Source organism: Seriola lalandi, unplaced genomic scaffold (assembly GCF_002814215.2).
Source record: "Seriola lalandi dorsalis isolate HSWRI2012SDOR001 ecotype SW California unplaced genomic scaffold, Sedor1 jcf7180002054832, whole genome shotgun sequence".
Lineage (NCBI taxonomy): Eukaryota > Metazoa > Chordata > Actinopteri > Carangiformes > Carangidae > Seriola > Seriola lalandi.
This window is the reverse complement of record NW_019525385.1, coordinates 497788-514273: the sequence shown is the minus strand read 5'-3', so window position 1 is coordinate 514273 and position 16486 is coordinate 497788. Positions and strand designations below refer to the sequence as shown.

Sequence of the window (16486 nt, the reverse complement as noted above, 5' to 3'; positions counted from 1 at the left end):
GCATACGTATAATATATTCTATCTTCACCAGCTGACATGTTTTTGCTCCTGAATGTTTATAGTTAAATGCCGAGGCTGCCTGAGGCACAAAAAAAAATATTTTCACTTATCATTGATGGTGTCTGGCCATGCAGTTAGCTCTGGTTTAATGTTTCCAGGTTTTGAGTTGAGATACCACCACTTTACATTTTTGTTCATCCAGAACCAACATTTGAAGAACTCGGCAGCAGCATGTCTTTCCAGAAACAATATCCCTGTTTCTTTGGATAATCCATAGGCCTCACTCTGGGCGGATTTCTTTTTTTGGTTGAAAATAGTTTTTTGTTTGAAAGACTCGCCCTGCTCTCTTATAGTATGCATTCTCAAAACAAATACATGTGCAACATATAAGGAATGCAGAATGCAATAAGCCTCGATTTTATTTCTTGCCTACCATCACACTTAACACTGTGTTATACTGTAGATGGAGTATTTGAATTTATATAGTGTTTTTTTATTTTAGTGGGTAGCACAGAGCTCTTGCGTGCTCCTGCATCCTTTATGATGTTTTAATGCAATTTATTCTGTACTTTCTGACCGGCAACATTAATGCAGTAACCTTTATGAGACTGTGGGATTGTGTGTGCCTAGTTGCACATTCACAGTTGTGCACAATGGCTGTAGTATATTGCACATTCTAGGTATAGAATTGACTCCTGCCAAATGAAATAGCTTAGTAATACCCTGGCTGTCAGACCCTGCACTATTTTCCAAAACCTTTTGAATATCTATGGGTTTTTTCAGGATCTCGTAATAGCTCTTTTTTTATCTGTGTTTCGTTTACCTTTCTCCCCTCCACTTCTCCATCTCTCCTCGGCCCTGCCAAACATAACCCATAATCTTTAAAGTTCACCCTTCAGTCAATAACACACTACAGCTCAAACTCAAACTAAAATAATATTACATTAAATGAGCAGCGCTGGACTCTTTATCTCAGCATGGACTTTGATTTCAGTGGGTCACGATGTTTCAAAAAGCAAGATGCATGCGCACAGAGTGACATTTAGTGCATACATATTTTTTACAGCCTCAGTTGCATGGTATGAAAACAACCCTTGTAAAAAATATTTTGAAAGAGACATGATGCAGTACATGCTTAGATTATTGAAATAAGTCTCCATCATCTAGAACAGGGATTTAGTGATTAAATAGCTACAATATTCAGGTATTCAACCAATCATTTTGAATGTTAAATACTGTAATGAAATTTGAGGTGAATCTCCTGTGTAAATTGTGTCCTGTCACCGAGCAGACTTTGCTTTGGTTGTCAGAATTACTTAGAACTGTGTTCTTAATGGAGAGCGTGAGCTCTGTATTCACAGCAATGTTCTTTCTTCTTGTCTGCTTGTTTATGAGGAGGAGCTGAAATGCACTCTGTATGTGTAATTTCATTGGAGTCAGAAGAGTCCCTGTTTATCGCTGACTGAATTTGCTTCCAGGCAGGAACAAACAAGTTAACACCAGGGTGACATAACAGCTAACTAACAAACTCTCAAGCACATATCCACCTCAACAGTCATCAAATTAGGCTGATTCATAATTGCTGAACAAAATGAGTAGCGTAACACTACCATCAACAGTCAAGCAGAAATGTGCTGTAACACATTTGCAAGTCTGTATTTATGGGCACTCACACACTGTTTTTGCTGATTTTTGTGACTAAGCACATTACAGTTAAATGACTCATGTCTGCCTTTGTTGCTGTTCAAGATCTTTATGCAGCACTGCATCAATATATCCACCAGAGACTTACACTGAGGGGAGGTCACTCCTTGCGTTGCCCGGGATGTCCGTCGCTGCTTGTTCAGTCGGTGATGCAGTGCTTGAATAGAGAGGAAAGGCGAGGTAGAAAGATAGTCAGTGTGGCCCCTGTGGCGCACGACAAGGTTTATACAGCTCTGCCTTGTCTCGTAAGCATCACTCCACCATTGGCCCTGGGGCACAGCGCTCGCTGACACCTGTGTGCCGCCTGCACTTCTCAGTGGCGTGTCATTCACCGTCTCTCATGTTGACACCAGGACTCTCTGCTGCTGCCTGTAGACATGTCGGCATCTTCCGCTTCTCTTTATCTCTCCGTGTCTCTCTCGCTCTCTCTGTCTGGATGGGATTTTTCCTCATCTGAATATGAAAGGAATTGGCCCTGCTCAGTAGTACATGGTATTGCATTATGCATAATTGACTCTTTGAATTCACCTACTACTTGACTCTTGAATACACAACTTATTTACCTTCTCTATATTCAAGTAGTGTCTCAGTGTATGAGCCAGCTCATACATGCCCCACTTATTTATCAGATATTATTAGAGTGCTTGTGCTCAACTAGCTCTTTAGATCATCATTCAACTCTTACTCTTATCTGCCCACAGCACGTATTGCTATTTATTTGCCATTCAATGCCCAATCTACTGTATCTCACCTTTCTGTCATCCTTTCTGTCTACACGTGGATACACCTTTATACTAATCTGCACACTTCATACACCTTCACACCCCCTTGGCATTTCTCAGCAGCTTACAACCCTCAGGCAGAGCCACTTTGTAGCGAAGTGATAACATGTCAGCTCTGCCTCTTCCTGGCAGTCACACCATGCAGCCCCATACTAGGTCCGCACAGCCTTTCGTACCCCACTCACAGTCGAAGAACAACCCGAGAAAAACCTATGAATGGGGTCAGCGCCGGTTATCCAGCCCTGCTCCAGACCAGAGTTTTACCAGAGCTGCAGCATCCAAAGCTGAATGCTGAAAATAGTCAGTAAATTTGGGCTCCAAGAACACTGAGTGTTTTGGAATCTTTGGAAAAACCCTCAAAAGCTCCCAAGAGAGTCAGAGAGCCTCATGCGAGAACCGCTCATATGAAAAGACTTGTTCTCAAGGGACAAGATCAGTATAAGTGATTTAAGAGAATTTGTGTCACTTGTTTAGAATTTCATCTTAGTTTTATTGGCATATTTTGGCACAGCGTCTTGTGCAGTTCAGTTGCTCACTTCTCAGTGATATTATGCAGATCTCTGTCCAATATCCTCCTCTTTTGTACCTGACAGTAGCATGACCTATCGTTGGCTCTTGTCTAATGTATCTGTGACTCTCACATGACCTCTCATATCAGTCATTAGAAAGACATTTTTTAGCTTCTTACTTCATGTCAGACCATTCACTCTTCAATTCTGAAACAGAATAGTACAGAGGTCTTCTGTGCTGTACTATTAATAGTTTCCAATTGCTTCGTGTACCTTAATATAACTAGACTCTAGGTGTGTTTTCTTTTTGTCTCCCAGAATGTGAGAGTTTTGTTTTTTGCTATTATGTAACAGTTTTTTGTCCAGTTAAGAGAATCCGGCTTGTTACCGGAGCAAACCTCACAGAAAAAAGTAAGAGAGGTTTCAGATATAAATACGAAAATGTTTTTGCATGAGGTCCATTGCCTTTGACGAGATGAATTTGGAGTTTCAGTGGCTTATGTTACAATGTCTGCATGGTCTGGTGGCTCAAAAATAAGTATTTGGGAGGCATTCTGCCTTGATTAGAGGGCCCATAAAACTTTAAAGATTGGGTTTTGGTGCTTGCTTCAACATCAGCTTCAATCAGATTCCACAATAAGGCCCGTTTTTAATTTTTCTAGCTTTAGTAACTCTCGAGAGTGGAGTGAGCAGAAAAACTAAACACATGCTACACGTGAGGCTGATACTACCTGGCTTTCACATGAAATGGGACATCAGGCAATGGTGACAATGGCATTGACAGATGCGATTTCTTTCACAACTCTTACTGACTAAATAAAGAAACAGTTCTGTAAAATATTATCAGACACATCATCCACCCTGATAAGTATTTTTTGTATCAAAAAAACATTGCAGCAACCACTTAAACCCAACCCTGTTAAGCAGAGGTCTACACAGCAGGTACTTCACCTTTTGACATATTCTGCTTTGAATAGCCAGACACCAGTTGAATAGGTGCTTAGAAACCTGTATCATAAACAGGGATGGTGTGTGAAACTTGTCAAGACAGCAAGAGAGTTGTTAATGTGTGTTGAAAACAGTGTCATCTGGCCAGTAACACCGCCACCTCTGGGCTGTTGATCTCCGGAACAGACAATAGACTGCTGAAAAGGGTATTAAAAGTGAAGGCACATACATTTAGTGACGACCACTGTGTCACCCTTGTTTCCAGTGAATGGCACATTTTTGTGACTGATTAAGAGTCACATGTTGTGCTCTGCTGCACCTCACTGTGCTCACATTGTTGGAGGGTTTGCCTCTGTGTGTCTGAGCCAAACAGGTAATCTTCTTATGTGAAGGCCACATTAATAAATTGGTTCTCATCGCTGTGGAGCATGGTGCAGCTTCTTGCTCCTGGATGTCACGGACACAGCAATTATTCAGTGACAGCCCAACAGTACACCGAGAGGGAAATTGAACAGAAGTAATTTAGTATTATTCAAACAGCCTATTATTCTCATGTCAATAACGGCACAGTATTTTTCGTGAAAGGCTTTGGTGAGTGCTTGCAGTTCAGTCATTACACTGCAGCATGCACTCACCAATATTATCTCTCAGAACAATATGCTATATCGTCCTCTGTCCAGGAGAAAGGCTTGCATTTTGCAGAATTATTCTCAACTCGAGATGTCCTTGGGGATTGTTTTTCTCCTGAGACAGTAACTGTTGCCTCCAGGATGGATAGATGGGTCTTTTTCACTCAGTGTCCTTCAACAGTGTACTGTTTATACCTTTGTTTGCCTCTGAAACTTTGCAAGAGGTAAACACATATTCTATAGTGACTGTTATACCTGCCAACTGTCTAAAAAGTTAGTGAGTGTTTGTTTTACTCCAGTGAGCAGCGAAGACAGTGTCATTTATTGTCTCAACAGCGGTGTATCCTTTCAGCAAAGACAATGCACTTCTTTGTTTCTGTGTGAATGAAGTTCTTTCCTCTCTTTATCTTCACCCTGGAAAATTGGTTCAGTTTCCCTTGTGCAATCTTTTAAGGGGGAGTTACTCTATAAAATAACAATCAGCCCTGAAGGGAAACTTAGGATGACCGCGTTTTCGCTCATTGGATAATTTTATTATTCATGTAGTAAAATTTGTTGGAACTGAGGGGTCAGCAAAAACATGGACTGGAGGCGTCTAATCACCTCCGGTCTATGTGTATAACTTGGACCGCCAAAAATAGCGTCTACTCCCAAATATACCCTGAAACACTGACATTGACTTTATAATAGACTCTGACTGTCACAGATTATGGTGTGAGTATTACTCCCACAACGTTGTCACAAACTTCTTACCACTGCTGTGAATAAAGTTAAACTTTAAATGAAAACTGCAGAAGACGGTATACCACCATGCATGCACAAACACGTACATACACAAACACACACACACACACACACACACACACACACACACACACACACACACACACACACACCCCTACCTTGTATGCAGAGATGAGAGAGTAAGCAAGAAAGCAGTCACACTATCACAAGAAGGTGTCACAGTGAGATGACACTATCAACTTAAATAATCCCTCACCGGCAAACTGCCAAGAAAGGGTTCCCTGCTATTTATGGCAACTGTAATTTCTGTGGAGAGTGGTGACAATCATATCTGCTGGATATGATTACACACTTCTACGTCTGATAGTCAAGTATAGTCATTAGCTGTTACACAGTCATGCTTATCAGGACAAAAACACTCAAATCTCTTCACAGAACAATTCGTGTTGCATTTCTTGTCATAGCTTTTGTTTGGATTTTTTATTTTTTTATCTGAAAATAAAAGTCTGCATGGCACTTACATTTGGTAAAAAGGTTTTTGGTCAAACTTGCTCACTGAATAACTCAGCAAGTATACAATCATTTGTGGATTTAAACTCTCACTACCTTAACAATAAAAAATAAATCAGCAATTTAAAGTGTTGATCTATTTTTCCTTTCTACTCTAGTTTTCAGGAGCTCTTCCTGGTCAGGGTTTCAGTACTCCCAGTACTCGCAGGAAGCCGAAATATCAAATTCGTCCATAATGTGTCTGCCCCGGGGGTCTCCTCCCAGTCGATTGTTTCCGAAACACCTCCCCAGAAGGAAGCAGTCAGGAAGCATCTTCACTAAGAGCCCAAACAACCTCAGCCGGTTCCCCTCAATATAAAGGAGCAACAGCTCGATACAGAGGTTCTCTTGAATCACTGAGCTCCTTGCTTTATCACACAGAGAGAGTTCATCTGCCCTGCAGAGAAACCTCATCTCAGCTGCTTGAATTTTCAGTCTCATTCTTGCAGTCACTGCCCAAAGCTTGTGACCATAGTCGAGAGTCAAATCAAAGACCAAGTAGAAAAATGAGAGCTTTGCTTCCTCACCAACACTCGGATACAAAGACAAAAACTTCTGCTGATACATCTAAACCATAACCAGGCTTGTGAGTGTTCCTGTCCTAACCATTGAGTTACTGGCATCAGTCCAAATCGTTGTGGATTATTTATTTATAAGTTACATTTTTTCCCAAAATACATTGGGCTCCCGTAGAGGAAAATCACTTATTCATTTACCAGGGAGGGAAAAGTAATGCGCCTAATCATTATCTGGAGACTTGAGTGAAATTGAAGTCAATGGTAAAACTACTTAAAGAAATGACTAAAGAAATCAAAGCAAAACAAAATAAGTGGAACAATAAATTGCTTTTGTTTCACAGTTTCATATTGGATAAATTATTAATATTGTTAAACATATTTCTGATTCAAAGCTGATTTGTGAAGTACACACTCAATAAGACTTACTCAAACAGTGAATTCCTAAAAGGAAAAAGGCAGGAAAAATGAATACTGTTCCTAATAAAATAAGATAAAAACATGCATATATATACAGAACTGACAGCACTTAACCTTACTGCTGGTCAAAACCTACGCCTCTGGCAGATAGTTCTTTCCAAGATGTTAAAGGTTATTAATGGTTATATAACTTGCAAAATGTTTACACAGTCACACTGAGTAATACTCACTCTGTAGTGATACTATTATGTGCGTTAAGTGAGAATTCAATGACTGAAATCAATCCTGACTTAATCAGTTGGAACTAATTAAGTTCTAACTTAATGATATTTTTTACTTAAATTGTATGTAGAGAATCTGTAGCTTTTATGAAAACCTTTTTTTCATCTTAACCCTTTTTATACTGTGGTGTTGGTCTGTCACTAGGTCAGGCAGGTTCATTGATCCCTCTAGCCCTAATGCCGTTTGTTTTATAATTTGTGTTCTGTCTTTCCAGGTTTCCTCCAGTTAGTGAGCTGGCTCCATTTGGCACACCAGTGGGGACTATTCTGGCTGCTGCTATCAATCAAACTATCTTTTACTCCATTGTGGAAGGAAATGAACTAGGTATGTGGTACAGATCATATCGGTGAAGCCTACAATTCACACACTCCAAGTGAATATTTTCTATACACAACGCAATATATATATTATGTTTCCCAACACTCTCTGCCAAACACACTTGCTCAAATTATGACATAGACTTTGTATTTGAAGTATAAAGCTTGCTTGTCCCTGTTTTTTGTTTATTTTTCTACATAAAGCAAAGACACTTTTGTCAGGTTCTACAAAGCCTTTTCTCTGACAGCAGCAGATGTCCACAAACCAGATTTTCATCACACTAAAGAAAACTGTTTTTACCCAAATCAAAATATGCAGAATCTGAACTCCTGAAGAAGCTGCAAGAGTATTTAGAAAATGTTGTGATCATATGTCACATCGTAACCCCTGGTAATGTTTGTCCTAGCTGTCTAGAACTAAAGAGCACACTTTGGGCAAACTGCTTTTAACAGTTGTTGGAAAAGTCTGAAGAGCATAATTATACCATGGGAGAGAGAGATCACCTGACAGGTTTGAGGTTAGCTCCGGTCTTAAAGCGAAAAAGTAGGAGACGTAGCTCTGAGCTGGAGAGTGTGTAGAAGGAAGGTGTAGCCCCTTCCCCATATGTACCTCAAGTACTAAGTGCCTTAGATGCTCCTGGAAATTGCAGGCAGACCTAATAAGAGTTTTATAAATCTGCCTCCAAGCCGCTAGCTGTAATATTCTCAGGGAAAGCAAAGGCGTTCTATAGCATGACCTTTTTGCACAACCAGAGTTAGGATCTGTCCATGCTAATGAAAGGCGGGAAAAACAGACAAGTATTTTTGGGATGTTTTTTTTATATTTATTTTGTATAGCATGTGTGAAGATTTACAACTTCACATAAAGAAAATGTCTTCTAATATATAAAACAAATGCCTTCATTTGCTATAGCTCACCACAGAGATACTGTGTGTGGTGTGTGTGTTTTTTTTTGTTTTTTTTTTCAGTTTGTCATGTGCTGTGATGTGTTTGATTCCAGGTCATTTTCAGGTGAACAACAGGACAGGTGTCATCTCCACAGCTAAACCTCTGGATTATGAGAATGTGACCAGCTACGTCCTCAGGGTGCAGGCAGACTCCATGATGGTTGTCATGTCCAACCTGCGTGTGCCTTCTAAAAGTAAGAAATAAACGAGTGAATGTGTAGGTTGAATTGCAGGAAATTGGGGATGAAATCATGTTTCATGTGATTCCAGGTGTTGCATTTATGTTTTATCATAATCCCTCACTGTGACAGATTATGATTCCCGCACAGCATATTTTTATCTTTCATATTTATTTTCACATTTACCGCAGTTACATAGAGCTATTTTGCATTATATGTTTGTACTTACAGTATGTGGGGATTATTACATGCTTAAATCTGCCATACAGTGGCCATGCTGAAGAAAAATATCAAAGAACAGAAATATTACATGCTATCTCGCTGGAACCTCACAGGCATGCTTTTCCAAAATGCTGTTAAACTGACATCAAAAGTACAGTCTACCACTTTTACATATTAAACCTGTTTGTGCCATCTGCACTGTTAGGCTGCCGATCTGGATCAAAACAAAGAAAACAGTGTGTCACAGTGTGTACAGTTTAGCTCTACTTTTATGCTTTATGCACCGTTACCTCTCTACGCTGCACTGATCCATTTGTATTCTTGGGGGCAGGTTTGCTGCAGCCTGTGATTGGTTGTTCAGTTTTACACTCCATTCGGTATCAGGCCGATTTTCAGTTGACTAGGGATATGTTGTATTTGGGTGGTATTCGTGTTCAGCTCAGCAGCTGCTTTTCTAAAGCATGTTGGGAAAGAAGCTTGTCTGACCGCTATGGCATTTAGAATTACACAATGCTTTTAAAATGTATGAACCACCCTCTGTTCCCACCTGCAGTGTAAAACTTTCACTGCTATACTGCGGTTGAATATGAACATGTCATATATGTATAGAGATCTGACTCAGCTTTCAGTCATGGTGATTACTAAAAAGTAACCTTAGAAATATGATTTATCTCCTCCGTCAAAGCAGCATATCAGTCCAACGATATCATAAATCTTAAAATCGTTGTGTCCAAATTTGTCACAAGGGCCTAATAATCAGAAATAGCCCATTTGTTTTAATTTAGGCAGACCACCCCCAAAAACGAGCGTGGGTGACAAAACATTAATCATAGCGAATTCTCAGTTAATGAAGCTTCTGTGTGTTCCCACTCTCAAGGCCTCAGTGTGCAGGAAACTAGATCGTACAACATGCTGGCCAGCGACAGCCAAACTGGAAGACGGGGCTGAAAGCCTGACGTCACAGCCTCCTCCTGGCTCCGTCCCACAGCCTCCCTGATCTCGCTCCAAGAATTCAGTGTCTTTGTCTTTGTAGTCTGGATGCAATGAGTTGCACAAATGGGGATAATGGTGCATCCTTTCAGATACTCTCTCCTCGAAGGCATTCATGATGTTGCACTCTGTTGTGCTCACAAAAAGTGATGGAAGTATTGAAACTTGTTTTCCTCATACCTGTCACTGCTGCGTGAAGCAGGCATGATTGTCAGACAGTCTGGTCCAGAAAGCATCCGCTGTCAGAAATGAGCTTTCAAACACTGTTCGACCATCCGAGAAGCACTTTGTTTGAAGCATGGAGAGACCTTCGGGCTGCATTCTTTGATGGTCATGCCTCAGCTGGAATATCATCAGGCTGGTTCATATCCAGTTTACTGACAAAAGTTTTGTATAATGATGGATGAAGAACTAACATCAAATGGGGCTCATACCTCACTCTCAATCAATTTGAGCTACCAATGAATAATCAGTGACCTACTCTACCTTCCTCTTTCCCTCCCGCAGTGTCTGTCACTCATTGACAGCAATTACAAGTACACAATACACACACACACACACACACACACACACACACACACTACTGCTCTGATGGATGTAAAGTAGAGAGCTCTCTCTCACACACACAAGGAAGAGAGCTTAACTGGCATCTTCAGGCTGACAGTCTCTTTTGGCAGAGTGTGGAGAAACCGTCTCTTTTCTCACTTGTCTCTCTTGTAGTATTGTAATGCAGATCAGGGCTCCATGACAGGGAACATCTCTCCTCTCGTTAATGAGTCTTTATTGAGTTTAAATTATCAGAGCATTACTGGACTGACTTGTCAGATTATTTTAGCCCCGTTAACATTCATGCACTGTCCATGTAATACACATTGCCCAGTATGTACATACTTAGATATTCACATGCAAACATATAATAAGATTTAATTAAACTTATTTTGGAAATGATAATACTCGCTTAGGCACACTCACGCTTACTCTGCCCTAGCAGCAATCCCTCTTCTTAATGGACCAGTGTCTCTCATGCATCTTTATGTGTGTATGTGAGAGATGAAGGAGGGGAGGGGGAGGCGGAGGCGGAGGCTGTGTTTGTCTTTTTTTTTTTTTTTTTCGTCCTGAGACTTGGAGGATGGAATACAGCCACTTTCTAGAGAGAGAGGGAAGAGAGAGGAACTCTGCAGACCCCTTCCCCATCCTCTGGAGTCCTCCTTCTGTGCCTAACACTACAGCTTTTGTGTCCGTAATTTGATGTGCTGTGTTTTTGTTTGTTCAATTCCCCTGATGCATCCTTAGCTCCAGTGCCACGACTATGCGTTTTTGAATGCCGCCAGAAGAAAAATTGTCCTTGACACTGCACATATTATTTTACCTAAACTGCAGTGTTGGAATGATTTTGTGCTGTACATATTTATGCTGTACATTGCATAGGTGTATCTGTGACAAATTAGCTTGTACTCAGTGTGTGTTTATCTTTTTAAAGGGACAGGATGAATATTTCAAAAGTTGCACAAAAAGACCAGTTAACCGGCAAATTTACTATTAAAACAGCCAATTCTCTTCCTCTTTTCCCCTGTTTCTTTCTCATAGTGTTTCTGCATGAAACATGTAACTTCATGAAAACTCTTGCTGCTTGATTATTACCTGCCCTTCAAAATATTATTCCCAATAATGGTCAGAATGGTTGTTTTGTTAAACTTTCAGAGCCATTTATTGGTGGTATTGTCATGCAATGAGTTGTGAAGAAAACAAACTCAATAACAAATGATGCAAGGTAGATCTAACCTAAAATAATGGCTTAGAAGGCAATTTTTTTATTATTTCACAAAGCCATATTTCACTCAGTGTTATTACTAATTGGTTGGTAAACAGAATGCAAAATAGCTCAGTTGTTATATTGGGGGCAGTGAGAAGTTATCAGCATACTTCAGACTCAGTGTTTCTTGAATTGAATCAGAATATTTTCTGTAACAAAAACCAAATTAACCTCCTGATCATTGACTCAAAGTTCTCAACTTCATCAAAATGGCTTCTCATATAGTTTTATTAGAAAGTGTTGAGTTAAGACTAAAGGAATATGTTCCTGTTTACAGCATGTAATTCAAATATTCTTAAGTAGTTATTGCAGTGCTGAAAATTATTGCTGAATAAAGAGAGGGTCCAAATTGGTCAAAACAACCGTACTCAGATGAAAAAAAAAAATGTATTTATGATAAAATTGGTCATAGCTAGCCAACAGTATCTTGTTTGAAAAAGCTTTGTTGACAAACTGTGATACTTTCAGTGATGACTAACTCTCAAGATGTTCTGGGTAATGATTTCAAGCTCTCTTTTGAAGTTGTGGACCAGCTGATGGCCATGAAAAAATTATATTGACATGACAATTTGGAGGCTAAACTGTGGAACATTTGATCAATGCCAATTCGGATGACTTCAGAGATGTGTTTATTCGACAGTTAGTGGCGTGATGATATAAACTTTATGGACTTGTGTGTCCCAATTCTTATTTTGAAGGTGCAGCCATCCTGGTTTTATCACATTCTTGAATATGTGTGTTTGTTTTACATGAAATGACAAAGGTGGTGTAGGTTTCATACTATTGTAGGTACATGCTAAATTTGTATTTATGGCTAAAGAATGACTTCCTTACTTAAATGCATTCAAATCTTGTGCCATTTGCTTTTTGCAGCAAACACAGCCAAGGTGTTTATTGAGGTGCACGATGAGAATGACCACCCTCCCGTCTTCTCCAGGAAGCTCTACATAGGCGGCGTGACAGAGGACACCAAGATCTTCAGCTCTGTGCTCAAGATAGTGGTAAGAAAACATCAGTTCTGCTCTTTTTTCTTTTCTTTTTTTTTTTTGTTGGTTTTTGTATCGGCATACATGGAGACATGCTGAAACTAAAGTGCCTGATTCTGCTCCCACTTCTTCAACACCCTGCAGCCGTGGTGGGAGAATTCATCCGATATGCTCTCTGCGGCACAGTTTCATCTCCTCCCCTATCGCTCGCTACATCTTTTCCTCAATTTCGCTCTGCCCACTGTCTGCTTTGTCCACGAGCAGGTGGGATCAGAGTGAGCTGATCGGTGTAATCCCAGTATGTTCACAGAAGCATGGCTGGACATCCTGTCTGATTATCAGCCTGCTCTGCCAACAAGGTTTCACTCGTCATAATGTGTACTACACCTTATGTCTATTTTCTGTGTGCGTGGGTGGGTGTTAGTGTATACTTAGGCTTGTGTTTGTGTACAGAGCCCTTGCGAACCATTGCCTGCAAATGATAGCTTTCACAATTTCGTTGTCTTGGGTTCATGTTTCTAGTTTTCTGTCACGGTGTCTCATTTGTAATTGAAGTATACAAATATGTCAGGCTATGTCAGGGTGTAATTTCCACTGGGAATGGATGAATTATCTCATGCCTACTCTTCAAAATACCGTTTTTATCTCTAATTTTTTTCAGGTTGATTTTGGTACTGAGTTCTCTCTGAATGTTGTTCTCCTGTATTCCAGCCTCCATCCAAAGTCCAGATGAGAGATCTAAACTGATAGATCATTATTATGATCCTGGCCAGAAATTCACTTTAACAATTGTCATGAGTTTCGGTTTTTGCTAAATTATGTATTTCATCTGGTTACAATTCATCATTCAATAGTGATAGATTGCAAGGTCCAAGATTTATAATCATAAGCTAACGAGCTAATAGTAGTTGGGTTTAAGTGCTTCACATCAAAGCTATATGTTTTTCCCCAACCAAAGCCTGTGTCATGAACAATTTGAGACTAGTGCTTTAAGGCTGAATAACTTCAATGCGTACCATGGTCAACACACACAAGTGAAAATTCAGTTGGATTTTTCCACCTCAGTGACGGCAGCAGTGTCAGAGAACACAACATATACTCCACATCAGCCTCCACCATGACTTACTGACTTAGGATAACCAAGACTAAGCTGTATCTTTGACGTGATGCTATCAGTGTCAATAATCACAACTCCTATTTTGTTGCAAATTATCTGAAAGAAATTCTAATCCTTATTAGGAGATAATCAGCCTTGTAGGACAGCTACCCTGTACCCTGAACCTGATTTTCAGCTCAGTATCATCTACTGTTTAACAACATAAAGAAAGAATCTGTCCAAGAAAAAACATAAATGCCTGTGCTTGTTGCCTGTAAACTGTGTTGTGATCACTACACAGAACAGACCAGCAACATAGTTATAGTGTATTTATAGTTTTATCGACGCCCAACAATATTTTGAAGGTGAAAGGAAATATCATTGGGAGGAACAGTAGCCAGTTTAGATTAAACTGGGACCTGACCAGAAACAAGGGAGCTGTTTACAATATAATGCACACTGGACACACTCTGTCTGGAACATGTTGAGGAAAAGAAGTAGGTGTAATATCTGGTGGGCAAGTTAAGGAGTACAAAGGTCATGGAGGAAGATTCATAAAAGATATTTCAGACTGTCCGGCAGGAAAATCAGCCAAAGAATTATCAAATGATTTGAAGGAGGAAGCTGATCGTATATCCCTCTCCTTATTAACAAAATAGGCCAGAAATGTGTTGCTGTCTAAAAGTAAAAAGATGGGAATATCAGGGGAAACCGAGGATTGAATTCATTTTATTGATGGTTTCAAATAAAACTCTGGGGTTGCTTTTATTGCCGGAAATGAGCTTATCCTTAATCTTTATATTATAACTCATAAAAGCTCTTTTAGGACACAGACAACTTCTCCTCAAGGACTTGGTAATGCTGTGTGAATCATTCTTTATTGCTTTTGACAACTTTAAACCTCGGCTTAGCGCATATATATATATATATATATATATATATATATGCATCAGATGACTACGTGAAGAGATGCAGACAGTAAAATAATCTATAACGGCAATAATATTCTCTGCAGAAAATGTCGAACAGGTCAGTGTAAGCGTTATTTGAACACTAACTCAACAACATCATTACATGTCAAATAAATGTAGATATAAGACATTAAATTATTGTTACAAATGCACTTCAGATCATAGGAGGCCATTCTGGGCACAGACTGAAAGAAATCATCAGCCTATTTGAAATGTGTATGTCTACTATAAAACAAAGGTATATAAGTGTACATGTGACATGCAGGGTTATGCTATATTATACCTTATATCCAGCCCCTGTGGTTTCTTTAGAGCTGCGTCATTCATTAAATCCCTTCGTTAAAATTAGAGCTCAGTTGAAAATCAGCTTTAATAACCTAAGCCTTATTTTCACAATTAGTTAGAGCCTCAATGTATAATTCAAACGGGAAGCTCCATCCCTAAAATTTAAATTTGCTCCCATTGATAGGCAGGTCTTTTGACACAAACACTAACATTTGAGAACTAATAAAGAGGTGTCATTAATATTTCCTAGTATTTATTTTCATTAGTAAATTTCTATGAAACTCCAGCCAATGTTTAGTGTTTAAAGCTGTTGTGTTAGAGGGTGCTGCGATGACACTGGAAATTACAGGCTGGAAATTCACCACTCAAAATTAATTAAACAGTAATTTGCTTAATTTTGTATGCTTGAGGCATACAAAAACTCACCTCTGCATAACAAGGTAATATTGGAGTGTGAGGGACAACAAATAAAATTAAAAAAAAGCATGAATATATTAGCAAATTAAAAATTAATTTAAGCAGAAATGATTCCAGAGTGAATGAAACAGGATTAGTTTATTCGCCCAAGTTGTTACAATTTTTATACCTGAAAATAATGGCTGAATAACCATGTCCATTGCCTAAGTCCTCTAAATATATAAAAAGCATTTTGTGTAGGCTCAGATGTCAAACTGAAATAACATGAATCGATTCAACACTGCAGGGGCTTAAACCACCCAACCAATTTGGAATCCCCTTTCTGTCTTTCCTTTAACTTGGAATAGACACCAAAGTGCTGAATTATGGGTCAAGTGCTATCTATAATTTCCCCAAGGCCAAGGCTTCTTTGGAGTGTGGCTAGTGTGAAGCGTTTGTACTTGTCTTAATTACTAATGAAGCTGAGTGCCCCTGTTCTCTGGAGATAATCATTAGAGATATCTTTTACATTTGGCGCATTCTGACATTTTGGGCACTGTGCTATTTCCCCTTAGTCAGAAATAAGAAAAGTCACTTAATATAGTCACAAGCAGTAGCATTTGTGTAGAAGTGTGTAGCGTTAACGCTATATTTAATGATTTACTCTCGTTGAAATGGGGCACCAGTCCTCTAGGAGGACAACAATGAATTACTTCATTGCCAAATTTATCAATCTCATATCGGAAGCCATGACTTCTCGATTCAATGGATCTCCAGTCTCTACGTCAAAAGAATACAACAGGACAACAACTGGGTGTAAATAAATGAGTTTATTTAACTAAACTACTATGTACAGAGTAAATGCAAGGTGTAATAATCATAAAGATGAAAATAATAATGAATGATCAGTGTGATGAGTTGGCAATGGTGGGAGAGAATATGTTATGGCTATACACTATGACTATACAGCTAATGATGCTACATCTACGAATTAGGTCTGATGATTAAATATTGCTTTATTTCGACATCAACCCAGTCATGAGCAGAGTGTTAAGACCGGCCTACTGTGAGTTGCGCTGTAGCTGAAGACCCTCGGCTGGAACCCAGGTGGCTGTGGTTGCCGTGGTAACCCTGGAGACGCGGGGTCTAGGTGGATTCTCCTGGAGGCCGTGTCCCGTTATCACGATGACGGATTCTGCCG

The 16486-nt window shown here is 39.5% G+C and overlaps 1 protein-coding gene across 1 annotated transcript in view; it reads left to right on the top strand.

The window, feature by feature from the left end:
• The window catches only part of pcdh15a (protocadherin-related 15a), a 201181-nt gene that overhangs the window by 157040 nt on the left and 27655 nt on the right, over positions 1–16486 (top strand). Inside the window, exons 25-27 of the mRNA XM_087179381.1 lie at positions 7297–7406; positions 8401–8541; positions 12425–12552. Of these exons, the coding sequence (XP_087035507.1) occupies positions 7297–7406; positions 8401–8541; positions 12425–12552 (379 nt within the window). The remainder of the gene's footprint in view (positions 1–7296; positions 7407–8400; positions 8542–12424; positions 12553–16486) is intronic.